Source organism: Canis lupus, chromosome 16, assembly GCF_003254725.2.
Source record: "Canis lupus dingo isolate Sandy chromosome 16, ASM325472v2, whole genome shotgun sequence".
NCBI lineage: Eukaryota > Metazoa > Chordata > Mammalia > Carnivora > Canidae > Canis > Canis lupus.
Window position 1 is genome coordinate 30178694 of NC_064258.1, and position 14915 is coordinate 30193608.

Below are 14915 nucleotides of genomic sequence, written 5' to 3' on the forward strand. Positions count from 1 at the left end.
GGCTACAGGGAACAAACATTAGCTCAAAGTAGCTTAATCCACTCAGAACCAGTTCCTAGGTAGATGAAACATTTTTCAGACAAAACTTAAAAAAAATATTTTGAACAGTTTATTAGAGGCTCAAGCTGATATATTTTTATCCAAATGAGCTAGTTGTATCTGAATCTCTCTGCCAGCCATAGCATTCTTTATAGTCGATCAACTCAGATTGGATTTATTTGCTCTATTAAAATAGTTCTGAAACTTTGGCTTGGTTCTTCCTAATCATACTGATTTACCTAGTTAATTAAAACCAATTCTCATTCTACCAGTAACTTAAATATATTCTAATTAGCTTTAAAGCATTGGAACCTCTCACAGCCACTTTGTGGATACTATCATCCCTGCTAGTCCTATAAGATGATTCATAAAAAGAATTACATGGTCCAAAATGTTTAGAAAATGTTATATACACTCCTCTTTTAGAGATCCACCATATACATTAGATCCATCATACACTTAAAGGTTTTCAGAAATCTAGAGAATGCAGTTTCATTTTAGGGATGGTTTTCCAAATTTAATTTAATGAGCAGGGGTGGGGGTACAAAGCCTGCTATCTTACTATGCTAATTGTATTTTGTTTAAAGACAAATTTTGGAAAACACTGGTTTTAAACCAATTTGTGGCCTTCTTTTAATTTATGGCTAATTGAAATACGTCAGAAACCATCTTAAACTGGTTCTGACCGCTGTAAACAGTTATGATTACATTCTTTGGATCTTGGGAGCCTTCAGCATTTTTAAAACATTTTAAACAGATTCAGTCAGTGAAACTATCTGCAATGTGCAACATTGTACTTATTTTTGTAGCATTTTTCCCATGAAAAGGCAGAAAATTTCTATAGTGTCTGTAAAAAATAACCCAAGCATTTTGAGGTCTAAGGTGAATGATATCTCAATTACGTTAGGTTGGGATTCTCTCATGGTTTGTAAAACTACGCCCTAACTTGTGTGTATGCACGGTGGTGGTTGGGTTGAGAACCATAGGAGATAATCTCATTTTTGTTTCCAGTAGCTTCGTGGGGTCTAATTCTTGAGGCCACAAGGAGAAATTAGGTTCAATACGTTAATAGGTACTTGGAAACTGTCCTTGATGTAGAGGGAATTCCAGTTCCTGCTAGGATGTAGCAGAAAGTATATAGAGGGGGTACTCCTTAGGAAGATTTCAAATTTCCACTCATGGATATCCTAAAATGTCAATAAAAGACTCTTTATTCATAAATAACTGATATGCGGTAATTTACGTCTGTACATTTATCTTGAAAAGTCTGTAACCATCCAGTTGTTTGTTGTTGTTTTTTTTTTGTTTTTTTTTTGTTTTTTTTTTTTGCAAACTCTACATAAAACATCCAAACGGTCCATTTTGTTCAGTACAATATAACACAGCTGTTTGGCATTACCAAATATATATGTATATATATTTATAGATATGTACATGTGCTGAAAAAGAAGCCAGTGCAGCCTTTTCTAAGAAGTCCATCCAAGTATTTACTGTACAACATTCAGAATTTACATTGATAATACAAGGCACAAAAAGTGTGGTATGAAGCCAAGGCCATGCTTTATTCAAACTCTCCTCTGGCTTGCTCACTCCTTCAGCTTCATGTCAATTTAAGTGTTCCGTTCTGCTTTTTTTTTTTTTTTTTTTTCTTCTGGCTTTGAACACATCAAATAAAAGTTGAGAGTGGTATGGGTTGGAGATATGAATCACGAAAAAAACCACCCCTCCTCCTCCATGTACTTTCCCAAAATAAACAGAAGAAAACGAAATTTGTTTTAAAGTTCTTCATACAGAAATGGAGGTAAACAGTTACTCAGATTTGTTGAGTTTGGGTCAGGAGAATAAGCCAGTTTTCCTCTAATTGCTTCTATCTGCACTATTTCTGGGGGGACACTGTCTTGCGTGTACCAATTAGAAACAACTGTGAAGAATGGGAAATTTAAAATCTGTCTTAATTCCAATTTAGAAAGGAGAGAATTGTTTTCCTGACCAGAAAATTCCCACAATGAGTTTCACCTTCTTATAGAAATGTGTTGAATGGGAAGGGCCTGCATGATTGAGACTGGTCCCTCTAGAGGGTTTCTGATTGAAATTTTTTAACTACACTCTGATGAAGCTTAGATCACAGCCTCCCTGTAAGAGGTGATCTTACTTTAGCATCATCAGAGTTCGCTAATGGAGGGATATTGGAATTATTAGATCTATTTGTGATTGTAATGTCTGTTTCAGTGATGCGGGTCATAAGGCAAGATATTCTGCTTACGATTCCCTTAAAATATCATCTTCCCATAATTCAATAGAACCATTGTTAAATCTCTACCTCTTGTATCTCTTTAATTTGAAGGTACTTATACAATTTATGCCATTTTGGAATTTGTATGTAAATAATGCCTGCAATAGGGAAACACTCTTTGGGGTTAGCAAGATTTGAGGCAAAAGGACATTTCTGTCACAATCATGCCTTTTTTGTAAAAGTACTTAACACACATTTCCACTCATGCAAGAGTTACTTTACCCAATTTAGTGATCCATTTTATAATTCAAGGCGGTAACTTTTTGGAAAGGAGGATGTATCCTCTGCCCAACTCAATCATAGGGGTGGGGGAGGATATTTTTAAGCTTAGGCCTAAACATGAAGCTTACTGCCTTTTTAATCTTTGGGTTCAGATGGAGGGTGGACCCTAAGACATGAAGTTCACTGTCACTGTCTTAGGTCCACCTCATGAGGACATTCCAAATCCATGATCTTCACAGCAAAAGGAAAAAGCAAAGTAGCTGCTTCAAACACCACAATTATTCTATGTGAGTTAAATTTCCTACTTCAGATCACAGTACTACACACTAGTGACTAACAGCCAGGTCTAATTTCCATCCCCTTTTTATCTTTTGAAAAAAAACATAGCACACAAAATTGCCATTTTGCTCTTTTGCTGATGACCCTGGAATGGGGATGTGAGGAGTCCATGGTAGACGCTGGCTCTCCTAGAATTGCTTTTGCAAAGAACACCACATGCTGTCCATACAGCCAAACAGCTTTTAGAACTGCAGCTTTTGAAAGAGTATGGAAAGTAAAAACACAAAATATGTAACACGTCTAATATTAGCAACATTTTCACTTTGTGACATTCGACAAAATACATTTTGCTTGTAGTTCAGGAAAACTCTATGCAGACAAAACAGTGGAAGCTGCGGAAAAGGGTGGCCGTTCAGCTTTTGGCTACAGCATCGATTTTTCAAATACAGCGCTATGGCAACTAACACTGAAGGGCTAATAAAATTTTGTCACTATCTGTAGGACAACATTTTGCTCTCCCATTTGCTGCAGATGTGACCCCTAGTCCGGTCAATGGGAGATACCAGGATTCAGAACTTTGCAATGTTTCATGAGGAAAAGTAATGGAAATGGGCCCCATGAGGGGCCATAAGAAGCAAGTATTTCAGCCCCGTCAGGTTCCCATGACCTTCCCAGATCTGGGACAGAGACCTTGGAGGGAATTTCACCTTCACCACATCTGAGAGTGATTATTTCACACCTTTACAGAAGGACTAAGGGATTGTGGTGAAAATGGCAAAAGGAAAAGCAAGCACGTTCAATGATCTTCTCACAGTTTGAAATCCATGGGTAAATTTGCCAGAGGTTTGGCAAGTGGAGAATACTATCTAAAATCCATTACAGATGGTCCCCCAGTTATGACAGTTCAACTGACAATGTTCTGACTTTATACGATGGTCCAAAGGTGATAGGTATTCAGTAGAAACTGTCCTAGCAACTTTGAATCTGGATATTTTCCTGGGCTAGCGATATGAGGGATGACTCTCCCGTGATGCTGGCTGGGCCCCGGGCAGCCACCGCCCCCCACCTGGTCAGCCATGACATCTCAAGGGTAGACCAGCAGGATGCTGGCAACCATTCCGTTGTTTGTTTCAGTACAGTATTTGATCAATGACATGAGATTTTCGACACTTCCTTACAAAGCAGGCTTTGTGTTGGATGATTTTGCCCAACTTGAGGCTAATGCCCATGGTCTGAGTGTGCATCAGCTAGGCTATCGGCTGTGGTATTTTTGATTTAACTATATTTTTGACTTACGATGGGTTTGTGAGGACATGACCCCATCATAAGTCGAGGAAGATCTATATACCATTTTCATATTCCACTTTGTGATGTTGAGAATTTTTCTCAAGGAAAATAGGGGCAACGAATCCAGAACTTTTAATCCAAAGAGAACCCTGGTTTAGTCATCTGACTTAATAACCCTTCTCAAAGTCAACTGAAAGAAAAACGTAGGGACCATGGCACAGGAGAACACCTGCAGCTGGAGATAAAAATAATAAGAGAGAGAAAATTTCCCCTCTTTAAAGAGAATTGTGTCAATTCCTATTCATCTCTTACAAAAAGGCCAATAAAATTTTTGTGGGAGTACATCTGAGTTTTACGAGACTTTCTGCACCAGTAAATGAAGTTTGCATTTAAATCCATAGAGTGAGCTTCCTTTTGGCTTAAAGGATTTTGATGTAAACTGGTAAGACTGCACAAGCAATGTTGTAAAAACTGTAAATTAACTTTACGATGCAGCGGCAGTCTGGTACAGCTGTGAAGTGTACCTTTTGGTGGCATAATTTGAAGTCCTGTTTAAAGCATGACCATTAGACTTAAATGCCTTTGAGGACTGAAAGATTTGGCACTAAATGGGATATTTTGTAAAAATTTTAAGCAACCTGCCAAGTATTCAAGCCCATTTTTCATGTGTTGGTTCCTTTTACACTAGGACAATAAGACTTCTAAGGTAAGCACATGTACTGACAAGTGAATCTCTTTCTAGAGGGGCATTGGTGTTGTGATGGGAAAATATTAAAATAGAAAAAGGGTTTAAGGTCACAGTGAGTAACCACAAGTTCAAGTGTCAGTGAAGTCCATCTGATCTGTGATTTCCGCTCTTCCCTGACACCCCGACTCCCCAACCATGTCGGTAAATCTCGCAAACATAGGTTCCCTTTGGAATTCTACTGTAAAATAGGATCCTGATGTGCAACAGCCACAGAATTTCACATATTCCTGTAGAAATCCTATGTAGGATGCTAGCAGAAATAAAAGAAATGAAAAGAAGGAGTAAAATAGGTTGAAAGATGGATTCGAACCTTAGGCTGAAGTCAGCAGCGAATTGTGTTAATTTGCTTCCTTTGTTGTTCAATATGGTATGATGATCTTGTGAATTTATAAAAATCAAGCCACCCTCCCACCAGAAAAAAAAAAAAAAAAGTCCATGGTTGGAAATTCTAGACGTTGAGGGGTGGATGATAATCTCTTAGCTTAAAATGATCTAGATTCTAGGGAAGATATTAAATTTTTTAAGATATTAAAAACATATCAGATCTAAAAAGGATCTATGTGGATTCTCGGGTTATATGAAGCAATCATATAAGGCCAGTTATAAAGGAAAAGGAAAAATGGGTAGGATGGTTTGTTTTAAAACAAAAGTCCTCCAAGGTGGAAACTTACAAAAGTTCTCTCTGATGTTTCCTGCAAATTATTATTAAAATCAACGCAGCTTCTTTCTGTATACTACCATGCCAATAAACTCTCTAGTTTACTTTGGGTGACTGACCATCAATTTCAACGTTGTTCTCTGGAAGAGCAACATTCTTGCTCTTCCAGAAATGCTAGCAAGGGTGTCAGATGATTTACCCTCTTCTGCTTTCTCTTTGCTCATCAGAAGGAATAAATAAGTAGAGCACGTTAGCAAAAGGGTCTTTGCTTGATCTAGAGAGGTATTTTGAAAATATGCTCAGCAGTTCTAAGAGGATTTGTTTGTTCTATATGATATGCCTTTGGCTCCTGAGAAAAGCAAGATGCTTTTGAATTTCATGTAGCAAAGCCTTTCATCCAATATAGGAGACCTATACCACACATTAGTTAGAGAAAATGGCTAATGCATTCAAGAGTTGCTAATGCCTTACTCATGGTTTTATAAATTACACCTATCTCTAGGCCTTTTTTACTTCAGTGGAGATTTATGTTTTGTTTTGTTTTGTTTTGTTTTACATGAGACTTACAAAAACATTAAAAAAAAAGATTGATCATAACCCCATTGCCAAGTACTCCCCAACACCCCCATTCCCTGACTAGATTTTATTTTAATGTAGCCAGCCTCTAAGTAGCTGATCAGTCTTGTAGATAATCTAGGTCCTTGACCTCGCCTGTTCTGATTGTGGGCAGCTGATTAAAACATCCACCAGAAGATGATCAGGAACAGATCGGCACATCTTTAGTCTGCCAGGACATCTTTTCAAAAACTATTTTATAGGATAAAAGATGGAGTAAAATGTTAAGGTGAGTTTCATGAATTATTGGTGGACTTCAATTCTCCACAACATCATTGCCTATTTTTTTTTAAAGAACCATAAAGCAAGAGTCCCATATTAACAATCCTGTAGAGAAAGCATACCTAGTGAGGTTGAGTAATCAGAGCTTAAAAGCTTCCAGAACAATGCATGTGGTTTCTGGGACATTGTGGTAGACCTATTCCTCATGTCTATTTACTCCTATCATTTAGACCAAAGACTATCTGCTAATTTTCCAAGAAGCAGAAGCAGAACGAGGATGCCCTATAGCCCTATGGAAAGATTTTGTGACAACATAGTATCAAGGTGGCTAGAAATTTTCAAGAACCTGGATTGAAAAGTAGAACAGGACCCCTCATCCCCTCATAAAAATGTTTAGAGAATGGGTCAACACCTCTATCCTAGAATTATAGCTTATCTGAGGCCTTTGGCATCTGCAGTCCCTGTCCTATTTTGGGCTCGATTTGATACTCCCTCCCCCCAAATCCAAGTAATAAGCTGTGTTCTAATAGCACTTTGCACCTTGAGTGGCTGGGCTGGGAATAGAGGGTTCTGCATTGTTGAGTTAGGAGAAGTAAATTTCCATATTGAGAAGTAATTAGCCTCCTTGAAACCACTCCTATGTTCTAGGTAAGGAAGGGGAAGAAAGAATGTGGGTAGATTTGTCTCTGGGAGAGAATGAAGGTGGCATACACAGCAAGAACTAGTTTGTGGTCCATCTTACCTTCTGATCTTATTTCCATTAAGTGGTTAGGATAAATAGAGAATCGGTGCTGGTGTGATGTACTCAGAGTCTAAATTCTAAATGCCTTCCTTGACATTACCAAAGTCCTACGAATGGGTTGGCAACCCCATTTCACTTAGAAAAGCCAGTTTTACAATGATTGTTGACATCACTGGATGCCAGTTGGTAGACAAGCCTGACAATCTGGTACCAGAATCAGCTGGCCCTTTGGGGCACATCATTAAAAACCTGTTTTGAGACATGCACGATTCAATCTTTGCCTTCCTGGCTTTATTGTAGCTCATCTTTCCCCCACAATTGCTTTGATCTAACTATGCCCTCACTTTATCCTTACCACTCCAAAGCTCAGAAAGTTCATCAAGTGTGAACCCAAGTGTGGATTCAGATGAGACAGTAGAGCCCTCTTATATTTAAGAGAGCTTGTACTCTTCCCTATTAACATATTATACCTATATAAAATTCAGTTTCTTCAACCAGGGATTCTCACTGATTGTAAATGAAGGCCAAATTCTCCAAATGCCACTGGGCAGAAAGCTGTCTCTTTCCCATTTAAAGCAAATGTCCAGAAGCTGGCCATCACTGTCTCATGAGCGATCGTGGACTAGAGTCCATTTTGCCTGCTGTAGTTGAAGTCGGCTTCATCGAGCTGGGATTCTGCAATGTTAGAGAGTTTCGTGTGTGTCCTCCCAATCTCTTCAAGGGCACAGGCCAGGGAGTCAAGATCACCATCATGCTGATGACGAGCTTCCCACAGGTTCAAAATGACAGCAGATGGACTACTTTGTGTAGCAAAATAAGACAAATTCCTAGACAGAGAGATTTAAAGAAAGAAAGAACAACAAAAATGAAGACGGAATTAAAGAACAAATAAAAATCACTATAAGGAAATTAAGAATGACTTGCAGTGGATATTCTTACAATAGGAGTAGTATGTAAATGGGAGCCAGGGACAGGTCTCCAAATGACGTTGGGATTGCTCAGATTTGATCTCTCTCCACCTCCTCAAACTCAGTGCATCAGAAATGGTTACCACTCCTGTATTTCCAGATTGTCCCCCTTTGTAACTATAAAAAGTATCACTGGGATTACAAACGACCTTTTTAATCTCTCATACTGTGACATTTATTTTTGACTTTTCTCTTTATGTTGTTGCTTGCTTTTTGACATACTCAGTCTTCCTTTGCCCTTTGAGCCATTAATGCTGACTTAGGTAATACTTTGCTTTTTGCTTTCATTCAATCTATTCTCTCCATTGGGAAGACCCATTTCCTTCTTTACCCTCTGTTTATCAAGATCGTACTTTCCTGTTCATGCCTGGTTCAATTCTCCTCCACTCTTTGTTCAAAATGCTTTATTTTTTCTCTGAATTCTTTCTACTGTTGTGTTTAAATTTTCATATGAATAGGTTGGTTATATATTTCATGTGAGTTTTGCCCACCCAGCATGATTACAGACATCTGAAGGGAAAGGATCATAGCTAATAATCTTCTGATTCTGCAATAGTCCTTATCATAGTACTATGAGAGGTGTTTATTCAATATCCATTGTCTTGAGTAATTAATTGCTATGAGCTTTTTTTTCAGGTGATACAGGATCTTCAGTGAAAACAAATGGTAACCTTTTGGACAATGACTCTGCTATGATGAAGATTAAGACAACACAAAAGATTAAAGGTCACACAATTTTTCATAGGCACTTTTACATCAGGGATAGAAATGTCACCTTTGGTAAAATTTTGATAAGCTGAAAAGATCTTTGAGAGTCAACCAAGAATTGCGTATTTTGAGGATGGCACTACTTTCCCTCACCACATTCGGCAGTCACAGAGTAGACTCATGTAACGAGCACTTGGAAGAGAAGACACGCTTTTAAGGGCACATTACCATTTACAAGCACCACACACACATATAGTAATTTTGAGTGAATAAAGTGCTGTTTTATTTAAAGGTCTCAAGGGACTCCTTAAAGCCAGTTTGGTTGCCAAATAGCATGAATATCAGGGTACTATATATACTTTCTGCTACATCTGAATCTGATTGAGAGAGGGAGAAGGCCAGCTTAAAAATGTTCTTTCTAGCTTCTTTTATCTTCTTTCCTTATTTCCCTTGCCCCTTCCACTCACTTGGAATCAAATATAGTTACTTCTACACTAATAGAAATGGCAAATCAAATGGCTTGGACAATTGAAGGGATTCTGGTTCCTTTTATTTAAGAACTTTGTTTTGAATATTGTCACTTCTTCCTGGTCAGGGCCAACGTTTGTAGAGCAATCTGCTATATCTCTAGGTCTGTTCAGTCAACTGACCCACCCCTCCCAACATCCAGGCAGAATGAGAACGGAGGGAATAGCTGAGAAAAAGGCAAACTGAGAAAGTAGGGGTGGGTTAACTCTGGGTAGGCTGTGTGACAATCTCTTCATTTCCCTTTTGAGAATAAAGACCATAAACACATGTTTGTTCCTGGAATGGATAAATATTTCTGTTCTCCATTGTTGTTTCAAAAAGAAGAACAAGAAAAAAGAGAAGCATAGATTTCTCATCATTCTATTGAAGGTTTATAGTTTGTATTTGCCCTTGAAAAACAATGGACTAGTGTCCCATTAGAATAACTAGAATCCTTGTGATCTTTTCAACCCCCAAATTAGGCTTTTTTCTATACCAGGGCTCGACAAATATTTCTATGAAGACCAAATTATAAATATTTTTGACTTTAGGGGTCATATGTGGTCTTTATGTGGACTTTAGAGGCCAACTTTGTTATGGTAGTGTGAAAGCAGCCATAGACAATACATGTGAATGAGCATGACCACGTTGTAATTAAACTTTATTGACAGATACTGAAATTGGAATGTCTTACAGTTGTCATGTCACACAATATTCTTCTCTTTTTTTTTTTTTTTTTTCCTGACCATTTAAAAATCCTAAAACCTTTCTAGCTTCTGGCCTATAGGAAAGCAGGTGGTGGGCCAGATCTGGCTTTTAGGCTGTAGGGCTGATCTCTCTCCTATGTTGTCTTACAACCAAGCTAGATTTCCAGAAGTGGTAACGATTTGAGAGAAGATTAGACTGAACTTTTCATTTTGTGCTGCATTTGAAAATGAGTACCCCGAGGGCTAAAGTGGTTGAATCCACAAGTTACACATCCTGCCTCAAGCACTTTGAAAGCTTCATCCTCAGTAAATGTTCAGGGATCTTTGACATTTCAAGACATGACAAGAAGACCTGGGCAGGAAAATGCAATAATAAAACTCTGGGAGAGGCGTACAGAATATGCTTTGGAGGTCGGGATGAATCTTTGTCCTAACATGATATTAAAAGTTCATGAATCTGTGGTGAGTATGGGAGTGGGCATGGGAAGGTGTTCTAAGTAAGTATACCTGCCCAGAGGAAGAGGAGCAGGGATGGTGAATGGCTCCTGTCAGCCATTAGGTTCTCAAAAATCCCGCAAATGTTCTGATTTGTGAATAGGCAGCCAGGGCTAAAGCAAACTAAGTGATCAAGAGAGGCAGAAATATAATTCTCACTTGGCACAGGTCTCTGAACATATTGTAACAAGTGAAATGTGCTCCCCAAAGCATGGCTCAGATTTATACTCTATACAAGCACATTCATCATAACATACACAAATCTCAAATTCCACTTAATTTTAGTAGATACATACAGGAACATAATCAGTCTTATTAAAAATGATTCAGTTAGCTTTGTGATAAACAGACCTCCTATTAAATTACCTTTACTTGTCTACACCAGAATAATTAGTATATAAAAGATCCTAAAACCCTTTTTTTAAATTTATTTATGATAGTCACACAGAGATAGAGAGAGAGAGAGAGGCAGAGACATAGGCAGAGGGAGAAGCAGACTCCCAAGATCCTAAAATCCTAATGCAAAAGGCTACTCCTCCAAGATAGTTGGATTATTTTAACTGGTTATATATGTGCAAATGCACTGATTTTTGTTTTGTTCTGAAAATTTGTATACCATGCATCTGTTTGGTTGTTTCCATACTGCCCTTTTGAAATTATTCTGATCCCAACCTATGTGACCCATTTCTCTTCATAATGGTGGTGCATTTGGACACTAGCACACACAATTCAGGGAATATTATTACTACTAGAGAATAGAATTCATAGCAATAGTTGGTATTAAGCAATTTTCTGATTGTCTTTGATTTTTTTTAATGAAACCAGAACATTTAGCAAAAGTAGTAGTCCTGAAATTTAAGTGGATGCCTCAAAATAAAACTTATTTTTTTCTTTCTCTTTGAAATATGTTTAAAGAACCGAATGTTTATTCTGGTCTTAGATGCTTCAAATTATTAATCTTTTTACATTCTGAACTCTGGGTGACCTTTTGTCGTAGCCTTTTTGAATTCTGATAGACTGAAGTTATTTTTAAAAAAATGGGATTTTTATTTTTGTGGTGTCATAAAGATGCTGTATATTATGCAGATAAGATTACTCTTAAATTTTAGGAATTACTTTAGAATCCTTCTAGGTCTTCAGGTTTATTTGTCCTAAGCTTTGAAGATTGAATGGCTTTATCTTTTCATTTGGAACTCCCACTAAAATAGTAAACTATAAAAAAAAAATACATGCTAAGACAGTTGGACAAATTTATCCGTCTTAAGTTTATTGAGTAATAATGGCTTGTGAAATTTAATTTTGTTTCATTAAGCCTACATGCCTTCTATTCACCTGAGTTCTGGGGGTGTGGGGATTGGTGTTGTTATTACATGATGACTTTCCTCTGAGACTTTCCTATCCCCATCCCTCATCCTCAATTAAAATCCCATGCTTTAGGTGGAAGCCAGGACAGAACTGGGAGCATGAATCTTTACCTTAGCAATTTCACTAGCTAGACACAGGCCAACCTATAATGGTGTATATGGTCAAAAACCAAATTTTTATACAGAATCCCAGTTTTCAAAATACATCTTCAAGTTAATAACCATGTTAAGCTAATCATGGAGATTAGGTTAAAATTTGAGTATTTCTGGAAATCATGACTGTGCCTTCTGTTTCCTTTTTTTGCATGCGAGGAGGAGGGGAGAATGAAGGGATCATGATCCAATATCTTTATATCCCATCATACGGAGGGCTAGTTTTCTGAAAAGGAAAAGTGGCTGGTTGTCCCTCTCCTGAAAATTCAGAGATAGTGCCTTTTCTTAAGTACTAGAAAGCAGCATTCAAATGTAAATATCTCCAGGATTTACAAATCTTCAATCAGTTAACACAGAGATAAGAGTCCTGGGGTGCAGAGTAGGAGATGGGAGGCAAGGAGGCACAGGTCTGAGGCCCAGGGAAAATATCCCAAGGGCACAGTGCGCTCACACTGGAGTTGGCCTGGCTCCGTGTTCTTCTGTCAGGTTGTGTGTGTTGCCTACAAGGAAGGGCCTCCCTTTCATACTAAATTCATACTGAATTCCAGATAACAAACTCTGAATCCTGCTATGATGGGGGCTGATCGCAAGCTGTGAGCTCTTCTTTGTCATTAACTGGGAGAATGGATTTCCTACCGAAATATAGTTGGGGAACCACATTAGAACTGCAGCTGAATGTCGTGGTTAGCACAGAAGACACCCTCATGGCAGGGGAATGCTGCAAATTCATGCAGAATTTAGGATTTCACCCAACGCCTTCAAGTAGAAGGGGGAGGGGCATTTGTACCTGTGACATGAGAGGCACCGACCATGTTTATAGTTTACAAACTTGCTGTTTACATCTAAGTTACCTGAATTGTGTTAGCCTTTAAAAAGCCAATTTAAAAAATATCTTCTCAAGTAGGCTTGTCGTATAGAAAGTGAAAACGAAGTTTGGCTGTCTCTAACAAAGCGGGAGCCATCATTTATAGGAACTGTGCCTAATCCTGTCATTAGTGCCAAGTTGGGAAGTGAAACATAGCCCTCATGCAAAAATATTAATGTCCCGGCTATCATCCTAATTGTCTCATTTAAGGAAAGCCTCTGTGACCCAAACCAACCTTCCGTATGGTTCTTTCGAGGCCAAGAGAGGAGAAAAGCCATTCATATTGAACAGCAGTATTGGACACAACACCAGTGCTTGTTCCTTCCATCAGGCTTCCATCCCCAAATTTCAACCTCACTTGGGTACTCAACAAACCGCAAAGCTACCCTTGGGAGAGAGTCAAGTCGGTGTTTCATTTTCTAAAGGCTAAAAGATGCAGGCCATGATACCATCTCTGCCTCGCGTCCCCTTGCCTTCAAGAGAAAGGCAGCTGGCACCCACAAGGACAGGGTCCAGGCAATGGAAACCATGGAGTTCCACTGTCTTGCCTTAAAAACAGGTGCATTAATCCTTTGAGGGCAATTAATTTGACAATGAAATTCCCCTTAGTATTTCTTTTTGTCTATTCTATTAACTGGTTCTTGAAGGAGAAAAACAAGGCTTTTTTCTTTTTCTTTTTCTTCTTCTTCTTTTTCTTTCTTTCTTCTTCTTCTTCCTTCTTCTTCTTTTTTTCTTCTCCTTCTCCTTCTCCTTTCTTCTTCTTCTTCTTCGTCAAACATTTAAAGACCTGGAGCTTTCAGGGCCACCCGTGAGTTGCCAGAGAACAAGGCTGGCTGTAGACCCTGTGTTCAATTCTCCAATTTCATTCCTGACAGGATGACATTGTCTATGACAATTCGTCATATTTGGAAGTGAAGGACAATGAAAACTACCAAGTCGAATTTTTAGTTTTCTTTGAATCGGGAAAGATCAAGGAAAAAGAGGTATCATTGAAACTAATTTTCCCCCTCATAACCTTGAGACATTTTCAGCATTGTGAGGATGAAGGACATTGACCACCCATTTGTTCCCAACAGAAGACCACTGTGTTAATGCTGAATAAAAGAAGTGTCAGTGGTGTCTGGGTGGTTCAGTGGTTGAGCATCTGCCTTTGGCTCAAGTTGTGATCCTGGGTCCTGGGATTGAGTCTCACATCGGGCTCCCCATAGGAAGCTTGCTTCTCCCTCTGCCTATGTCTCTGCCTCTTTCTGTATCTCTCATGAATAAATAAATCAATTATTTAAGAAAAAAGAGGAAAAAGGAAATATTTAGACTTCTCCCTTTGCAAAATACTCAGTATGTGTTTCGCTAAAACCTTGCAAATCACTGAAAAGAAACAGTTAATCTCTTAAAGGATACTCTAATGAATTAGGTTAAAGTCCTTCCTATAATTTAATTTTCTCAAATGATGCAAACATCACATTCAGGCATACTGATGCTGCCAGTATTTTTCAGAACTGTTGGAGACTGCTCTTCTGAAGGAGATTATTTAGACAATTAAAAAAGGGCCTTGGCATGTCCGTCTTCTCTGAAAACTCTATTAGCCTAAGGGGGGGGCGGGTAGCCTGTTATTCCTTCCTAAACCAGCACAAACTCGCCCCTTGCCTAGAAGGAATGTAGTTGCCCTTGTTACAGGCCCCTGGGGCTGGCGGGAGCATGGCTTTGATTCTCTCAGAGGAACATTAAGAAGTTTCTTTTCCACATTGCCTTTAGGATGGACACCTGCCACTTTTAGGATGGTATATAGCTAGTTCGTGGCTACACTTGTCCCAAGGCTGTTTCAGCTTCACATTAGTGGGCAGTTTCAGGAGTCATTGACCTCGGTGGAACGAAATGCAAACACCCACCACTTTGCCATGTTGGGTTGTGAAGGCTCACTCTAAAGACTCTTCGCATTTCACTGCCTCCATAAGCCTCCTGGGCTACAAGCAGAAAATCTGATTTGGATGTCACTCTATTTGCTTCCAAGGACTTGTGTAATGCTATCCCTCTGTATATTAACTT

The 14915-nt window shown here is 38.7% G+C and overlaps 1 protein-coding gene across 1 annotated transcript in view; it reads right to left on the reverse strand.

Moving 5' to 3' along the window:
- Nucleotides 1–1222: 1222 nt before the first annotated feature.
- UNC5D (unc-5 netrin receptor D) overlaps nt 1223–14915 on the reverse strand; it is a 531015-nt gene continuing 517322 nt past the window's right edge. The window contains 1 exon segment of the mRNA XM_025426288.3: nt 1223–7932. Coding sequence (XP_025282073.1) covers nt 7728–7932 — 205 coding nt within the window. The 3' untranslated portion in view covers nt 1223–7727.